The following is a 21,247-nucleotide window of genomic DNA, read 5'->3' on the forward strand; positions in this document are numbered from 1 at the left end:
AGCATACAAATTCAACACTTGTGAGAGTCTATAGTTATTTACGATATAACTGTTGTCATAATATGTGAATCTGATGTTAGACTACTATTTGAGTCAAAAAATAGTTTCTAACAATAAAAGCCTTAAGAAAAAAATAATATTTTATTTGAAAACCTATTCCTTTGGAGTCAAATATTCATAAAAAAATCTTTCGATTTGTAAATAAATTTATTTTAAAAAATATATATTGAATGAAGATTTTAATGGTTTATTCAAAGAGATTTTACAGATCTAATGGATGCCATTAAGTATATAGAGAACCGAAATAAATCATTAAATGACACCAAAACTAGTTCAGAACTGCCAGTATTGGAGGCACTGGAGTTCTGGCCCTATCAGGTCATACTTATTGTCATCTACTCGACCACTGCCTTCATATCATTGACCAGTAATTTGGTTACAATTGTTGTCCTATTAAAAGGCGATCGCATTTCATCAGAGCTGTGGAAATATTTGATTAATTTATCGGTGTCTGACATAGTGTTGTCCCTCCTGTCCATACCATTTACATACACAAGCTTTATGTTGAATCACTGGATCTTTTCCACACAGTTGTGTCCTATCGTCAACTTTGCTCAAACTTGCTCTGTATTTGTAAGTGTTTGGACTCTCACTGTCATTGGTATCGATAGGTAAGTCATAATAATTCTTAAAATTAAATTAAAAACATTTTAAKTATACAAATGTATTAAAATATTTATCTGTATTATATCATCAATAAATATTTCAGATTTAAAAGATATAATTTTTCTATATTTTGTCTATCAATTGTTGTTATCTAACGAACTGATAAAATCATTAATTTTATTACATTTTTTCTTACTATCCATTTCCTCCCTAACCCAGTCTACACATTACTTTATAACTCACATCATTCACTTTAACATAACTCTGAATACATAAAAATAAAATAATGAAACATTTTTTAACAGTCGCTCACAATTTATTAAATAATAGCAATAAATATGTATAATTTTATAGGGCGTAAAATCACATCAATTGATTGTCCAAAGTTGTTATACATATATAAAATTTAAAATTATTTGTGCAAAAATAAAATCTTTATATTACACGATAATATTGTAAATCACAATAATTGTCACTTTGACATTACATTCACATTATTTAGTGATTTTATTATACTATATTATTATTGCTATTTAGTATTGGCAAAAAAGAAAAATTTATAAAATTATAGAGAAATTTCTAGAAAGTTTCTAAAAAATCCTTTCTATGATCCTAATGTTAATTTTGTTACCTTGTAACATACATTGTTTTTACAATTAATATTTAAATATTATTATTAGTATTTTAATTAATAATTAAAGATAAAAATTAATTAATTAAATTATATTAAACTATGATATATATATAATAAAATGATGAATAATATTTTACAAAAATGATTATTATTAAATAATTATAATTATTTTATATATATATGTATCCCATTTTGTATAGTAGTATACTATAGTATAATATTATATCATATAATTTATATGTATAGTATTATGTATCATTCATATAGTATTACAATAGCTATAGGTATGGGGATCCCATTGTATAACAATAAAGTTAAATTTCTATAGAAATTTATTCATGAGAAAATTTCTAGGAAATTTGTCAGGGAAATTAATTAGAAACTTTCTATTTGCCAATGTCTATTGCTATAGCTACTTATTAAATTTTGATAACATTTTAAAAGCAATAAACTATAAAAAAAATATTAAAAGTAAATTTATTATTTAGTATAAAATTATGGGAATATACAGTAAATAGCTGTATAAAAGCTGTAAAACTGCTTTTAATATAAATATTTAATGCATTAATTTCTGTTTACTAAATGTTTTGTTTGATTTGATTAATTCAATTGTTTGGTGAAAATGTAGAAATAAAATAAAACATTGTTTGCCAATAATGACAATAAGTTTATTGTTTTTTATTATTATGAAGTCATTTCCATTTCGGAAACTGCTTTCCCAACAAATCCACGATTTATTATGACATTGCCTTTCATTAAGACTTTATATTTGTGTATACATTACAAATGCTGTTATCTATCAAATAATGAATTGATATAAGATTTTAATCTCCAGAAACAATAGCACATTATTATGACACACATTGTCTAATCAGTATATAAAACATATTCAATATATAATATTTAGTAATAATGTCTATTAAAACATACATAATATAAAAAGTAATCAAACAATCATAGAAGTAATGAAATAAGTTTGATCTAATACTAAACTGATATACCATTACGGTATATAATATAAATACTATTACTATAATATAGTACATTATAAGTTATAACTATAATATAATGTATTTCTGTATACACTTTAGGACTGATAACCTAATAATTGGTGGTCACAAAATGGTTATTATTTTATGTGCATTATTATGATATATCATCTATTTTATCTGCTACTTTTAATAATAAGATAATAATTGTAATATGTTTTCATACAATATTATTGATAATTGAATTTTCATGTCAATGTCTGCATCAGCGATAATCTGTCGGATTTAAAAAATAAAAACTTAAATAATATTATTTAAGTATTATCTGACTAACTCTATGGCTGCATTAAAAAATCTAGTATTTACAAAAACATATACTATTATTGTATATACAGTATAATGTTATCATTTCAATCTGATTTTATGTTGATATAATTAAATTGTAACAATTTTTTAAAATTTTTCTTATTTGTCTAAATTTATTTATATATTACAGTATTTTTAGTGTTTTAATAAGAAATAATTGTACCTGATTATTTCTAATTATTTATTTTGAATTTATTTTATCAGTTTAYAMTATAATAATACAATTGAATTGTTAAAAGACTTGATTTTAAATATTTGTTTTAAACAGTTTTAAAGATTTCATAGAATTTTTGTAATARAATTCAACAATTAATTTTTGCTTTTTAGTTAAAAGAACTAATTAAAAATAATTATTTTTTGTTATTAAATTAATTTGWTTTTAAACTAACAATAAATTTAATTATTTATTTTAATTTTYACTTTAATGTAAACATCATATTATAATATTAAACAAAAGTATACATTGATGTATCATATATAAGTAAATTATAAACTATTTTAAATAATAATAATGATTTTTAAAGACATTATATTATAATATATGTTAAAGTGMTTATTACAAATAATTATTAAAAATTTTCAATATACTTAATAAATATATTTTGAAAAATTTTAATAATTATTTGTAAAATATTGTTTATGTACTAAAAATTTTATAAGAAATCTTATATTGTATTAAACTTTAGAATAGAATAAATAGAAGTAATAAAAATATTATTAAAAAAACTCAAATTTTAAGTTAAAACTAAATTAATTGAATTTAGTCATAACACGTTTTATCAAATTGTTATACTTGTGTCAGATATATAATTATTGTTGTTATTTTTATTTTATATTATTTTATTATTTATATATTATTATTAAAATAATTTTTTACTTTTGCAAATTCAAGTGTTTTAAAACAAATACTCAGTGTTTACTTTACTTTACTTTAATTTAGAAATAAAAATATTTATGTCACTCATCAGTAAAATTTAAATAAAACTATTTTTTAAACTACAAGAAAGCTCCTAAACTATGGAAAAGATAATATAATATTTTGAGTTATTTTATTTATAATATAAAATATTGCAAAAAAGCATTAAAATATGAGAAAAATATATACGATGAAAATACAGATAGAGATCCAGGAAATTGTATATTTTTTCTGTTCCCTAGGAATTTCCAGGAAATATATTTTCATGTCATACAACTTATTGAATTCTAAATCATTCATTTGATTAAAAAGTTTGAAAAAARATGTTTTTATTATACTTTATATTGAGATGTATTATTAAATAGTATTATTAAATTTTACTAAAATTTATTTTTTAAGAAAATTAAAAATATTTTAATAAAATGATGTGTTTATTACAGTAGTATTGAGTTTTGGTACCTTTTATTGATAATTATATTTATAGATTTTTTCTAATCGGTTATAAAGTAAAAGTAAAATATTTTTTATATTTTGCGGTAAAATTTGAGGAATTTTTATTTTGAAACTTATTTCTTTTGAAAATACTAAATACAGTAAACAAAAATCTATAATTATATTAATATTTACTTATTGTAAATATATCAAAAAATTATAATACAAAAGATTAAATGTTTTCTATGTAAAACTTTCTAAAATCTATTTATAAAATACATATTTGTATAGTTTGTCACTAAGTTTTATAGAGGTTTAATATTACAAAAATATAAGTTCAATTTTTGTACATTTATTGAACAAATTATTAAAAATACATATACTTTATATCTAATGTACTGTACATATGCATAAATAATGACAAAGTAAAGCTTTATATAACATATAACTAATCTTTATAAATCATATACACTTCAAAAAATATTGCCGACATTAAGTAGAAATACTAAACTTTTATAGATGTGAATATATTTCAGATTTGTTTAATTGTAATAAATATTAGTATTAGTTTAGTACTCAATAGAATTTAAAAATTTTGTTTAAACAACATAAAAGAGTGTATTTCAAAAAAAATAATATTACTATTTTCATAAATTGATATTTTAATCATAGAGATAATACATTTGTGGAAATTAATAATAATTTTATGTATCAATTTTGTCATAACTTGATTAATTAAGTCTACATAAAATTTATTGTTAAATTTATTACGACTGATTATAAAATTATGATGACAACAACCAATCAAATAAAAATTAATTAATAAAAATGTAAAAATCTCCGAAATTGCAAATATTACACTTTAATCTCTATCAAAATTTTTTAAATTAAAGTAATTATTTTAATATATGATTTCAATTATTATTATTATTATTATCAATATGTAGTTATAATTATATTATTTATATAAGTATTAGTTAAATTATTTTTTTAAATAATTTATTCATTGAATATAATATACAAAAAAAAACTTTTGCATTTTATTATATTATTTATCAAACTTATGACCAACAATATTTATAATATAAAAAACAATGACTATGCTATGTTTCTAATACCCAGAAGAATACACTGAATTCCTTATATATATATATATATATATATATATATATATATATATATATATATATATATATATATATATATATATATTATATCACTTCAATGTAGAGATTGGCAAATAGAAAGTTTCTAGAAAATTTCTCATGAATAAAATCCCATATCTATAGCTATTGTAATACTATATTAATTAGACATACTATACATATAATATTATACTATAATATATAGTAMACTACTATACAAAATGTGATGCCTACAGACTGTAGGCTACAGTATATAACCGGAGTGTTCTACGAATCTATTCAACTACTAGTACTTATCAATGCATTGCTTATATAATAGTTGAATAAAGATTCGTAGAAAACCCGGGTATAAAATAATTATAATTGTTTAATAATAATCAGTTTTGTAAAATTTGAATCATTTTATTATATACTTTAATTGTAATATTGTAATATAATTTAATAAAATATAATTATTTACTTTAATTAATAATTAAAATACTAATAATAATATTTAATTATTACTTATAAAAACAATGTATTGTTACAAAATAACAAATATCTAGAGAACAAAATTAATTTGGGATCCCATTGATTGAAATTTCTTTTAGAAAATTTCTTTATTATTTTATAAATTTCTCTTTTTTGCCAACACTACTTCAATGACATAAAACTAACAATAGTTATTAAATTGTCAGTATTTTGAATAAGAAAAATGTTATCAATTGAAATCAAACCAAACTCTATATAATCTATACATTAATATTCATTTCGTTTACATTGATTGATATAAAGATTGAGAAATATTTAAGTGATGTTATTGTTGTTTGTGTTGTTTGTATTGTTTGTATTGATATTTTTCTATTATAACATGCATTTTTATGATATATTTTTTTATTCTATTAATATAAATATCAAATATATATTATTTTTTATGTCTATAATTTTTTAATAGAAACAATTAGATAATTATTTATATATATTATATCTAAGTTTTTCATTCATATCATATAAATTTATATCTTTATTTTTAATTCACAATTTATAATTTATTTGATCATAGTAATAAGTCTATAATTTTTTAATAGAAACAATTAGATAATTAATGATATAATATATTTATAAATAATATATATAAAATTTAATTATTTACTATTTTTAGTTTTATAATTTCATATTTAAATATTGTAAATTATATTTACATTATATATACAGTATTTATAAATAATATATATAAAATTTAATTATTTACTATTTTTAGTTTTTATCAATTAAAATTGTAAATTATATTACTTAGTCTAATTTGATAACTTACTGTATATTAAGATCTAACTTTAATTTATATCGTATAATATGTTTAAATGTCAAACTAATTGACAAACTTTATATTAATTAATTTTAAAATAATACTGTATATTATTAGATTTATGGTTAATTGTGATAATAAAAACTAAATATTTGAAATGGTTATTATTAGATTTTTATTATTTTCTTTTATATAATTGATTCCTAGAATATTATACAATTATAATGTTATGTATATTAATAATGTATGTTGGTATTATTTAATTCAATAAAAGTCATATCATATTTACAAAGTTAAAATAGATGCAATGTTATTTTGTTAATATTGAATGAGATAAAAGCTTAAACAAAAATAATATATCTATATAAATTATTTATTATAAATGTATATCTATTAGTTATATTTAATTAGCAAAATATTATTATAAAAACTTCCACACTAATTAAATTATAATAATTATAGATTATAATTATAATAATTGTCTTTAATATTATCAATATACAGTATGTTAATTAATTAATATAATAAATTACATGAATTTGAGATGAAATTTCTAAATTATATGCAGTTTATATGATGAGTCTGAAAAAAGTTAGTGTTAATTAAATTTGATTGTCAGAGAATTATATAGAAAATAACAGTTTTATCTAAATATTTTGCAATTACATCCAAAATATTATCCAAAAATCTAGACGTCTTATTTGTAAAAGAAATTTATATTTTTGTTAATATAACTGTACAATTATCTCAATTTTTATATTTAATATATCACAAAATATATTAAATTTTAATTAATCTATAACTTTAATTATTGATATTATAATTAAATAATACATTTTGTTAAAATATGATAATAAAAATCAATTATAAGCATAATAATAATTTAAATAATTGTTTTAATTTAACACATTTATAATTTACAATTTAAAAATCTTATTTTTAATTATTTCGATAGATTTTCATAAAAATAAAATAAACTTTGAGAATATTAACTGAGTATATTAACAAACATAATATACTGTATAAGTGGAGCATAATGTGATAATAATATTAAATTAATATAAATTAATGAAAAGATAGTACTACAAATATATATAATGATATTTTATTTATTATATTATGATTACTATTTATTCGTTATAAAGCGATCACAAACAAAATATTTTTCAAATCAAATTATTTATYATACAGTATAATCTACTTATATGTAAATCATACGGAATTTATATATAAATATTGTAATTTTGTTTCATAACTCAAGAGAGAATAATAAAAAATTTTGCGGTAATAACTTTATTAATATTACATAACAATTAAAATATGAGAATAGTATTATTATAACAACAATATCTGAAAATTTTAATAAACATTATATAACTTATTTTATGATTTTTTATTTTTGTAAATTACTAATATGTATTTTATTTTTATCATTTTTTATTATTTTTATCATATTTTAATTATTTATTTATGTATATAAACAAGAACTTATTTTATTTTAAATGATTTTATATATTATAATTTTGTCACAACAATATTCAATATCCATAACAATATATTTCAATCTCTTTTCTGGACATGTCCTTTTAAATTGATTTTATATATTGAAAATGTTTTTTACAAATAAATAAAATCTAATGCATTAATGTTTGGCATATTTCGTAAATAATTGAATATATTGTTAAAAAATATTGATTTGATATTCAAGAGATGTTTGGTTGTCAGGTCAGACATATACCACTAAATAACATATTCTAAACATACATATCATAATTGCGACAAAATTTGAATACAAATAACAACAACAAAATAGTCTTTCAATGTCTTAAAACCTTTTTTACTTTATCACTCACTCACTCACTCACTCACTCACTCACTCACTCACTCACTCACTCACTCACTCACTCACTCACTCACTCACTCACTCACTCACTCACTCACTCACTATATTTTATATAATGAATATAATATTTTTAGTTAATTTGACAATATTTTGTTCAAACAATATATTCATGAGCTGTCAGTTAATACTAGGAATGCAATCATATTTATCTGAATATTATTAATGAAAGTCTTTATAAAAATTCTTATCTATCGTTGAATTTTACCGATTATTTGTTTACCAAAAATAATATAATATTTTTGAATAAAACCCAATAAATCATTTCAAGTAATGATATTTCCTTAAGAATACAACAAAATAAAAATGCTGACAATTGTAATATTAATATAATGTATTTAATTGTAGATTTAGTTGCAGTACTAAATTGTATTGTATTTATTATTCCTGTTAGTCATAAATACTAATATTATTTATTAAAAGTTTATTTAAGAAATAAAGTAAAAAAAATCATAATATTTATTAATGTTAATGTATTATTATTTGGTTATTATACAATAAATCATTATTACTTAAATATATCAATAAATTTTATACATTAAAGTGTTAATATATAATTTTATATATAATTTCATAAATAGTACTTTATAAAAATAACTCTTAAAACACTTAATAACGAAAACACTTTTAAATTTTAATATAAAAAATTATAGTAAATTTACTTTATTTTTAATATATAATTTTATTGATTTAAATATCTCTAAAAGAATCTTGATTTATAAAAATGTGTTGTAAAAAATTAATTAATAGTTTACAATTAAAATATACAATTTAAATACAATTTAATGTTTTTCTAAAAACTATTTGTGAATTTTATGTTATTTTTTAGTATTTTACATATTGTATAATATATAAATATTAGTGGAAAAGTTTGTAAATATAAGATAAAGTTTATAATAATATTTGTATTTATTTAATGTATTTTTTGTTTTTTATACTTTTTATTTATATTTATATCTTATTTTCAGAAAAGTACTGTATTTTTGTTGATTGACTTGAAAATATAGATCTAATAAATATTTTATTATAGTCGTAAATATTATAATATATTTTCTATAATATATTTTTGCTACATTTATAGAAAAACAACAAATATAAGATTTTTTAACATAATTTTCTAGAAGTAATTTAAAATTTATTATTAACATATTTTTAAAAAGATTTTTATGATTTTGAATTTATAATTTATCCGTGGAAATAATTTTAATTTAAAAATTAACATTTTTATTATTAGGTTTCAATTTAGTCTATCTTATTATATTTATTGAATTATAACAATAATATTTTCTGTAAATTTTTGTAAACATATAAACAGTATAGACAATGTGTTATTTATATTGATTTTTACATTTAAACTATCATATCTCTACATAAACATTAACAAGAAAGTTGATAAAAATACATATTCAGTGTATTTTATTTTTCAATTTAAAAAATATTTGAACCATGAAAACAAATTTGTTTTTAAAAAACATCACTGAATTTTATAAATTGATATATAATTTAATGTTTTTTCAAATGTTAGTGTAAATTGAAAAATATTAGATATTTTAAAAGTACAAAATTTTTATAAATTGAAAAAAATAATTTATTAGAAAATTAAATGATATAAATTAAGAGTTTAAAAAAGTATTTATAAATATTTATAAAAGAATTACTATTGAATTTTGTGTGTTTATAATTTATATTTTATTTTACAATATTTATGAGTTATATATACTGTATTTGAATAAAACATTTGATATTTAATTAAACATAAGATCATTATTAAATAATATTATTATATAAATAAAATGATTATAATATTATTAATAGTACTTTTTACTAGTTATTAATAATATATTTAATGTACAAATATTGATTACATATATTGTTAACATAGTAAATATACTATAGTATAAATTATGAAATATATGTCAATAGTAAAAAAGATACAATTTAAGCTATATATTTGATATTATGATATTGATGTTAGAGTACATTAAATAAATTTTTAATTAATTTGAAATTAGAAATTAGTCAAACATAACAAATAGACAAAAATTATTTGTTATCTGAAAAATTATATCTCGGAAAATATAGTTGTGTTGGTTATGCAACACCTCATTGTACGATACAGAGCCAGGAATACAATTCTATGTATTAATTATATACACTTATAATCTTAAAAATAAAGCAATTCAAAGAAAATCTTATATTAATAATTGAAGAAATTATATTATAGTTTGCATTAAATATTGATATTTTATAAAATGTTTTTATTTGTGAATTTAACAGTTTATTTATATATTAATTATACAATAAATTGTCAAAGTTTTATAATTTGTTGTTTGATTTAATATAATTTTCTATATAATATACGTTTACATTGTTTTTTTATTTGGCCTTAGGTATGACAAATGTTTTATTTCAAAATACATTTGTTAATACTTGATAGTTGTAAACAATTTAATACTTTAATAATAAAAATAATTATATTTCAATTATTTTATTGAAAAATTCTAAAGATATTGTAAAAATTGTGTATTTCTATGTATTATAAACGTTTTGAAGTTTTAATTAAATATTTATTTTTAAAATGTTGAAATTACAAAATATATTAAATAATGTATTGAGTTTCGATAGTAACAAATAACATTTATTATATATGTTTTATAAAATTAAATGAAATAGATTTGGTTGACAACAGATTAATCAATATATAATTATACTTCTAGTTAGTAATTTTTTTTGGGTAATAATAATATTAGAGTTTTAATTTATAGTTAATAAAGTGTTTAATGGATTGTATGTCTGTTTTGCCTATTATTTGGTTATTATTTGGCCGCCCTATTGTTGTTGAGTTCCCTTATTATTGTATGTTTTACCCCTTTAATTGTTTTCCCCGTGTCTTAGTTGCAAACCCGTGAAAACTGCTCTCCAGTTGGCCAGTGGTTGGCGGCAAGAGATTGCATTTAAACCGTTTCAAAATTAATAATAAATTCAATTTATTACAAAATATAAATAATATACATTTTTCATAAATGTTGATTTTTGCATTTTTAAAAAAGTTTATACAGTATTTATAGTTTGTACATATCATCAATTATTAATGAAATGTTGATTTTATAAATTTATATTTAGTATTACTATAATACAAAATATTAAATATTCTATTATAAAACTATTTTATATTTAATATTTAGTTAATTATATATTTATAAAAAATATATATTCTTTTTATCATAAGAATCGTATTATAAAATTAGAAAATGATATCATTTAATCATTGAAACATTATTTGTTTCATATTATTCATATAATTCTGTATGAAATTTAATATAACATATTCTTTAATTCTTTTAACAATATAAATATTTATATCAAATCGTAAATAAATGCCAAATCAGTTAATTATAATTGATTTAAATTTAAATCTACTTTATCTATTAGATACTACAGATTACTGTAGATTATGTTAACTTATTTACTCAAAATGTAATTGAATGTACAGTATATCTCTCTAACTTAATATATTATTTATGAATTGAGTAAAAACATAAGCACATAACACACTTAAAATTAAATAGTTTGTATGCGTCATCAATAAATAGTAAATTGAGATTAAAAATAAAAAAGCAATGCTTATAATTTAATTAATATCTCATAAATGTTTACATATGACTTAAATTAACTATTTGTTTTTATGTAATATTTTAATAATTTTGCTCTACATTTGTTTTATATAAATATTTGTAAAGTATTGGTTAACATTTTAGCTATTAATTGATATATATATATATACTTTCATTACTTAATAACTCCTCATTTTTTCTCTAATCTCACGCAGAGATTATAACTAAATTAACAACAAAAACAAGAAATAAATATTAAAGCAATTGTTTATCAGTTTTCTTAACATAACATTTAATTACTATTTTACTCAATTGTTTTTTATTTTATAGCATTATTAAAAACAATACAACGTATTCTCTTTATTTTTTATATAAACAATTAATTCCGATTTAATACTTTCTAGACTTTAATTAAGCAGACAATTTTAATATATTTATTGTATTAATTTATATTATTTACTGAATTATTTTTAATATATTTTTGTGTTTTGTTACATAACATAATAATAAAAATTAAATTATATAAAGCTTGAAATTACTATAAAACAACTTTGCATTTTTTAAAAAAATATCACAATATTCAATATTACAAGTTGTAATTAGAAAATTTAAAATTTAAAAATTGTATAATACAACTAATACTTTATATAATATTTATAGTTATTATATTTACACATAAAATTTATGCTATAATAAATTTTAAATTATTTTTGTGAAATTTTAATTTGCATAGCATATTAAAATTGATTGTCAATTATAATAAAGTAACTTTAAAAAGAAATTTTTATAAATCTTAAAACTATACGATTTAAATATTTTTACATCATTTTTAGTATTTTAGTATTTATATTACTTTAAAATATTTAATTTTAATATTTAAATGCAATATTTGACAAATAAAAATTTATAAATAAAGATTATAACAATATTTTATAGTATTTAGATTTTGATTCCTTAGTTATAAATCATTTTGAATACATTAAATAATTATTGATTTATCATTAATTATAACTTTTTACATATAAGGTCTTTTCATATAAAACAATCTATTTTGGTGTACTTTTTAAAAAAATTATTATTAATAGTAATGTATGAATTTTACATTTTATTTTGTTTTTTATAAAGTAGACATGTTAAATAAACATAAAATATTGATTAGATTAAATTTTAGATTGGTTTAATTTAATAATATCAACATTTTTTACGTTTAAAAGCATAATTTTTGCCTTACCTTATTTTTTAATATAAAAAGTTAGAATTATACAATGATTTAAATTTATTTGAAAAGTAGACACATTTGGACCAACATATATGATAATTATTTGATTAAAAATAAACTTACTCTAATTAATATTATTTTTCTAAAATAAGTAAAATATGTAGTTTTGTATGGAAAGAACTATTATAAAAATTGTTTTAAAAAATTTAACAATTTGTTTTAGATATCCACTCTCTTATTGATTGACATTATCATATTGAAAGTTTAATATTGTGATGACTAGATTTTAGTCTATCTTTTATTATTATATTATTAATAAGACAAGCAGAGAGAACTGACATACGCCATTGCTTTTTACTCCCAATAAAAATTATCATAAGTCCGGACCGGTATTTCCGGTGCCGTTTGATACAACTCACTTAACTAATACTCAAAATTATATAATTCGTAAGCAATGGTCGCACATATGCCCTCTGGATTCTGCTTGAATGGGGGTTGTAGCTTCCACCACCTGATTTTTATGGATCAGGAACCAGTATGTGGTAACAGACCACTTATATCATCGACCGTTGGCTAGGCGGCCGGAATCCTATTCTAGTTATTATTCTCAATTACTAATATTAAGTCCACTTACAGGTTACTTATAAAATGATATCTAATGTAAAGTTATATTATTGGCAATAAAAATGACAGTAATTTAATAAGGTAATAATGATAATCTGGTCGGTCTAAGTGTTGATATTATAGTAGGTTATCTTATTATCAGGAATTCAATACAACAATACTCAATCTTAATTATCTCAACTTTAAAGCACACAAAGTACCTCAAATAAATCTATATTCTATCTCAATTTCAATAATCCATCCAACAATAAACTCATATACACACAGTATACGCCTATAACTATTCTCAAAAATCAATACAATTCACAAAGAAATTCACTCATATTCTTTAGATACTCACAACACCTATCTATATTCAACTAATGATTAAAATCTATAACAGAACCAATTAATATTAATAAGACGTAAATCATGGTAGTCGTCTCAGAGTATAAAACAACACTAATCCAAATACTATGGTTAGCCACGGCTGCCGGCCATTTCCTTTAGACCCGCCTGACTACCTACAAAAGACCACATCAATCGGGTCTATAATCTAAATACATTATATAAATATCCCATGTACCCTGTCCATGACTAACTTGACAAACATTTAATCTATATTAACTCAACTGCTGTTTGCTATATACTATCATTACAACTCAAGTCTTTACCGGATCGGCCGCCAATATTGGTCCAGTGCCTACCCCAGTAATTGCTAAGGATATATCTATCAACTCTAAATACAGTACAATATCGAGACAATCCCCACACCCATATAAATGTGATGCAATGTCGGCCTGACCCCCGTATTGAACTCATACAGTGCAATGAAAGGACGACCCCCACACCTATATACATGTGATGCAATATTGAATCAATCTCTGTATCAAATCAATCATTTATTTTCATACATATAACCACGTCCGCCATACCCTCATATCTATAAATATGATGCAATGTATGTTCGGTACAATCTAATCCAATCTATCTTCTAATAATCAACTCATTTCTCTAATATAATGGGAATCATAATTCCCAACAAATCACTTAAACAAATTATATATTTGAGTCTTACAAGTGTCACAATCAAGCTAGATTTATTGAATCCCCACTTAACCGCTACATTTCTAAAACTCAACCCGATTTGTGTTTATTCCTGATATTTAACCGAATCAGTTTAATTACTGATATTACCAATATCAACCGACAATCTAATGTCTAGACTCAAACCATGACTAAACTCAACTCAAATACAATCACTGTTATGTTGTTAATAAAAAACTTATTAATATAAATCATTATTGTCGTATAAAGATATAAATCTATTTTATCCATAAATCTATTACTTATTATGTAATCGTTACGAATCTTATTAATTTCATTGAAATGTCCACTACTGTTTACATTAAAGGTGACACCAAACAAATAATTTATAATATATTCAATACATTCAATCGTTGTTATATATGTTTAATATATAACTAGTAACCAGTAAACTAAACACTTGCTAAGATGTAAATTAAACTGTTTATTATATAAACCTAAATAAAATATCTGAATTTAAATCAATTGAATTTCTATCCTAAGTCCTATCAAACAATAGTTCGCTTTAAAATTAAATCTAATCATAACTATAAAACATATAACCAACAAATCAACTAACCAATCAACCAATCAACCAAACAACCGATTATTCAATCAATCATTTAATCAATCAATTAACTAACTGACTAATTAATCTTAATTAATAAACAATAGAATAAATATAACTATTAATGCTACATAATAAGTAGACTAAGTCTGACGAACTAAAATAATTGTTATTAAAAGTAAAGCAACTAAAATCTTATATATTAATCCCAATCTAACTTAACCTAATTTAACCTAACCTAACCTATTATTACTTAAATGTATATACTTTATAAGTTAATATATTAAATAATTATTAAAGTAATTCGAATATTAAATAAATCTATACTTAAAATAATTACAACTATTATCTCAATTCTAATTTCAATAAAATATATATATCGTATACTACCTATATCCGTACCTTATTAAATATATATATATATATATCCATATATATATACACACCAATACCCTCTCATACATTCATATTTAATTACCAAACGTTATCAATAAAAAATATCAAAGATTCAATCATTATATAAATAATACTATAATAATTAAATAGTAATAATACTATCATAGGTTATATAGTCATTGGTCTGTATTAAGTATCAAATACCAATGACTAAGATTTTAATCAAATCGATTACTATATTAAATAATCGACCAAATATACAAATTAATATTAAATAATACGTATAGGAACGTATATACACTATATTACAGAAATAATAGACAAACCTATAGGTTGTCCTATAAATATATTTATATACTGTATATTACAGCATACAAACCGTACACACGCTAGCAATATAAAACCTACACCGCGCATACACGTGGGTCATAGCCACCGATGCTAACCAATGATAATGAGTAAAACTCATTATCTACTTATTGAGTTTCATATAACTCAGTTAATACGCGCAAGTGCCGTACCGATCGGCACTTCCTAACCCCAGACGCGTGTCTATGTTGACTACAACGTCTATAACCATATTTTACACGATACGCATATTCATGCGCATATACCCAAACCCTAACCTGTATACCTAACCTCCTACACTATTGGCTCGAACCGTATCGTCGGCCATTTTGAAGATCCCCCACCGGGTTAGCCAAGGCAGAGCAGAGTTACAAGAACTCTACTGGCCCCGACCACCAAGTTTCTGTCGATCCCCCACCGGGTTAGTCAAGGCAGAGCAGAGTTACAAGAACTCTACTGGCCCCGGCCACCAAGTTTCTGTCGATCCCCCACCCAGCCAATCGCCGCAGAGCAGAGTTACAAGAACTCTACTGGCGTCGACCGCCGAGTCTACCAATATACAATCGAATCATCTCGATTGCATTGAACATGTATATTAAACGCTGCGCCCCTGCCCGGCTGCCGTCGGTAATCGGCGCCCGCTGGCTGCTATCTATCTACTGAACAGTCACTAATGCGTAGGACTAGTCTCAGTAACTCAATACTATACTAATAAAAAGAATACGGTACAACCGCACTACCGGTGCACCGCCACCACATCACATGCGGTGTAATCGGCGAACCTCGAGTACCGATTCAGTCGGCAGAGCAGGGTTACAAGAATCCTACTGGCCGACCCAAAGGTACGGTGAAACGAAATCGACGCTTTAATACATATTATTTATTTGCAACGCTACTCTCTGCCTGCGCCGCCGCCAGAATGGCCGTCGCCCGCATAATCGCTCAATAATTTAAATAAATCATTTGAATAGATTAAAACATTTAATTACTTGACTTAAATTGACTCATCAAATAAAACCATGAAAGAGAGAGATAAGAGACCGGTGTCGCCGTCGTGGATGGCCACCAGTGCCTGATTCTGGAGATGTTCAGAGATAATCGCCACAGTTGAATTGTGATGATGTCTTGAGTTCACTTTAGCATAAATACAGTATTGTAGTATTATAGAGATAAAACAATAAAGGTTTGCTAGGCGTGAGTTCGGATAGCAGGCCCAAAACTCTTCAATGAGACGTGAACTTGTTTAGCAGTCAACTTAATCGTGATTTTGTGTTGAAAATAGGGGTTTATATACGCGTTTTGAGACATCAATCGATAATAAAAAGCACTATGAAGGCTGAGTATTGATTTTAGATTACTGATGTTTTATGTATCCGCCACTGGTAGTTGTCTATGGCTACGAATTCGTAGGCAGCGTACTTTCAGATGATTGACAGGTGAATTGAGTTTAACGTTATGGCAGTTAATTGTAATTTACTGAATTGTTGTTATTACAGTAATTTGGGAAAGATGTATGTGTTAGGCTTTGACCGGATACCGGCACTTCTTACTATATTTAATTACGATTAATAATTAATGAGATATTGATAAATTAAATTTGTAGTATATATACATACTAAATAATATATTATTGATTATTGTATTGTGAAATTAAAATGGCGGATAAGGTAAAAATCAATAATTATATAGAAATATATTGAGAACAAAGAAAGTATAAGTGCGCAAATGCCGGTACTATATAACGGTATATACATATAGATAGTGTAACAATATATATATATATAGTGTGACAATATATATATATATATATATATAAAAGTTTATTAAAAACTTATAAAAAGTTTAGAGTTTAATAATAATAGTAATAGTAATAATAATAATAATAATTAATTAATTAAGAGAGTGAGAAAGAGAGAGATAGAGAGCAGACATACCCTAAATTTAGTAGTAGTAGTAGTAGTAGTAGTAGTAGTAGTAGTCGTCACAATATTATTAATTTTAATAATAATAATAATAATAACACTAATAGTAATAATTATAATAATACTAATAATAATTATAATAATTGTTATAATTATATATATATAAAAAATAAATATATATATATTTTATATATTAAAACTAGTTGTCTCTCTATGAGAGACAACTACACCGATCAGTGCCCAAACACATACTGACAGTGTTGGGACACACAAAGGACTGTTAGGTCCTTTGTGACCCAACATCTGTCCTACAGCCCTCCCTAACAAAGATCTTTGTTAAGGGGGGGGGGTTGTTATATAATTTATATTATAATATAACTATTAACACTTAGAGTTGAATATTTAAATAAATTAAATTCATGTAACAATTCTTTACTTAGGCGTTGTTCACATATTACGTTCGCACTTGAGGTGAGGGGGTGGGGTCGGCCAAAGCGAACTTTTGCGAACGAGGGGGAGGGGGGTAAAATCTATAAGAACGTTCGCATTTAAATAATGAATGAATCTAAGGGATTAATTTTGAGTAAACTTAATCCTTTGATAAACGGTTTAATAACTAATTTTGAATAAATATATGACTTTTGAATAATATTAATTTATTTTATTATTTGATTATTTTAAAAGTGAAAATAATTTTATAAAATATTTATTTAAATGGTGGGGGGTTAAGGACATGCGAACGTAATTTTTAAATATCATTACATGCGAACAATTGCGAACATAGGGGGGGGAGGGGGTCTAGATTTTTTAAAAACTGCGAACGTAATATGTGAACAACGCCTTACTCTAATATTTTGTAATATTTTATCATTTTTAAAACCATATTTTTTGTACTTAAGTATTATTCAATAGTTTTAGCCATTTATTAGCCATTATAAGATTATAAATTAAGTTTATATATAGTATTAAGTCAGCATTTTATAAATTTATTGATTTTATTTTATTTATATATTGAATATGTTTTAACTAGTTGAGAATGCTACATAGCATTGCCAGATCAAATTTTTAGAAAATAGTTGTAATTGTTATCTTAACTGCTTATTGTATCTATAAATATATTTATCTCTTTTAATCGCTTACTTATTAATAGAGATATAAATTAAGTTTATAAAAGTATATTTTCTAAAGAAATATTTATTGTCTATTTTGACAAATTGGACCAGGTTCTTTAAAAACTAATACATTATTTAATCAGTAAATCTAATACAATTACAATATATATAGTCATAATTTTAAAATTGCTAAATAAAAGCTACAGAAATACAAACACACAAACAGAGAAACAGACAAAATAAATAAATACATTAAAAATATAATAATTTTGTTTTAACTTTATTTAATTACAAAATTTAAATAATCAGATATAACGCTATAATACATCCACTTCGGGAGGCGTCAACTATTAGCGAATGGCTTCGTAATAATAAGTGGTTTCTCATATCATTGTTGTGGTTGACCGGTATGTTAGTGGGCGGCGCCCAACTGTTGTACTCCCGGGCCGTTCCTTTTATTTATGGCGATCAGCTTATGTACGACTGTCGTGAAGTATGGGACGATAACTGGGGTCGTAGTTATACTGTAATAGTATTTGTGACCACATTTGCTTTGCCGCTATCAATACTAGTGTTTGTCTACTCGTCTATCGCTTTCCATATCTGGCGTCACGTAATTCCCGGTAATTCAGACAAACAAAGAGATGACACCCAACGGAATCGTAAAGATAAGGTATATCTTAATAAACACTATTTTCTAGTTATTTATTGTACTGTATTAACAATTTTATGGGTGTAAATAATTTTTTAAGACCATTAATATTGACATATATTAACAATAATTCATAGTTAATAAACAATTTAACATATTATCTAACAGTAATTATTTTTATTTTTATGACTAAAAACATAACATTATATTTTACAATCCATTAGTTGACAGACTAAGAGTATATGAAACTGGAAAATCATTTTATAGATGATATAATTTTAATTACATGTCAGATATAAATTTATGTGTTTAACCAAAATGTCAATAGACTTTACACTGTTTAAGACTATAGGATTTCAATTATTATAAAAATATTTTTTTATAAATTAATTTTAATACCATATTAAAACATAGTATTTTCTAAAATTTGTGTTTATTGAAAAATCATAATTATTTTTTTAAATTTGACATTTTATAGATTTTGCAGACATAGTCACAGTTTAGTAATTATAAATTAATATTTTATGTTACAAATTGTATAAATTACATTTTATTTTAAATATAAAAAATAACTGAGAATAAATTATTTTTTTTTATAAATTTTAATACAAAAAGAGTAATAACAAGTTATTATAATATGTATTTATAGGGAATACTTTTTATTTTTAAAAAGTTATATAAATTTATATATAAATATTACAAATTTAGAATAATATGTATTTGTATAAAACATAAATACTTGAAATAATTTATAACTTTATATACAATAAAAKAAAATCATATTTAATATACAAATAGTATAATTTAAAATTTAAAATTTTGAAAACTTATTCAAGAATATTTTAGTGTATATATTGAAAAGTTGTTTGGTATATAATTATATTAATTAAATGCATATTCTAATATAATATTAATTGTTTTTGTAATTTTTGTTAAAATAGTTAGACTCTACTGTATTTGAGTTGACTATAATGTAAGTCACAAACAAATGCTAATTACACTATTGATTAAAATTCAATTACAATGAATGATAGTCACACTAGTATTCACTAATCTCTACACTATTTTTTTCTTTGTTATCCATTAGTTTTTAATTAAACTTTTATATTTATTAATAGTGTTTTGTGAAACCGTTTATACTTATACCGTATATTAGGCAATAGATTATACAATAAATAAAAAATTGTTAAATAAACATATATTAATAAATATAATTTATTTTAAGTTATTATAACTACTTACAAGAATATAATGTAACATATTATGAAACTTAAACAATATTTTATTGATTTATTGCATTATTTTATTGAACTGAATCTAAAAACAGGTGATCAGAATCTTAGCGATGATTGTTCTGTTGTTTGCTATTTGTTGGCTTCCGATACATGTATTTA

The 21,247-nt window shown here is 21.8% G+C and overlaps 1 protein-coding gene across 1 annotated transcript; it reads left to right on the forward strand.

The window, feature by feature from the left end:
- The first annotated feature begins 273 nt into the window (after positions 1-273).
- Positions 274-20,346, forward strand: LOC128960185 (RYamide receptor-like). Its single transcript, XM_054306259.1, has 3 exons — positions 274-671; positions 19,511-19,874; positions 20,332-20,346. Exons 1-3 carry the CDS (start codon positions 274-276, stop codon positions 20,344-20,346), a joined length of 777 nt encoding a protein of 258 aa, XP_054162234.1.
- The last annotated feature ends 901 nt before the right edge of the window (positions 20,347-21,247 follow it).

The sequence above is a fragment of the Oppia nitens genome, unplaced genomic scaffold (assembly GCF_028296485.1).
Source record: "Oppia nitens isolate AA-2021 unplaced genomic scaffold, nextdenovo-longstitch-racon4-pilon3 scaffold13_pilon_pilon_pilon, whole genome shotgun sequence".
NCBI classification, from domain to species: domain Eukaryota; kingdom Metazoa; phylum Arthropoda; class Arachnida; order Sarcoptiformes; family Oppiidae; genus Oppia; species Oppia nitens.

What these genes read in the sequence shown, in the direction of transcription:
- LOC128960185 (XM_054306259.1), top strand. Translation starts at nt 274, where the DNA reads ATGGATGCCATTAAGTATATAGAGAACCGAAATAAATCATTAAATGAC. An exon ending in ACTGTCATTGGTATCGATAG is followed by an intron (nt 672 to 19,510) that starts GTAAGTCATAAT and finishes TTAAATAATCAG; the next exon opens with ATATAACGCTATAATACATC.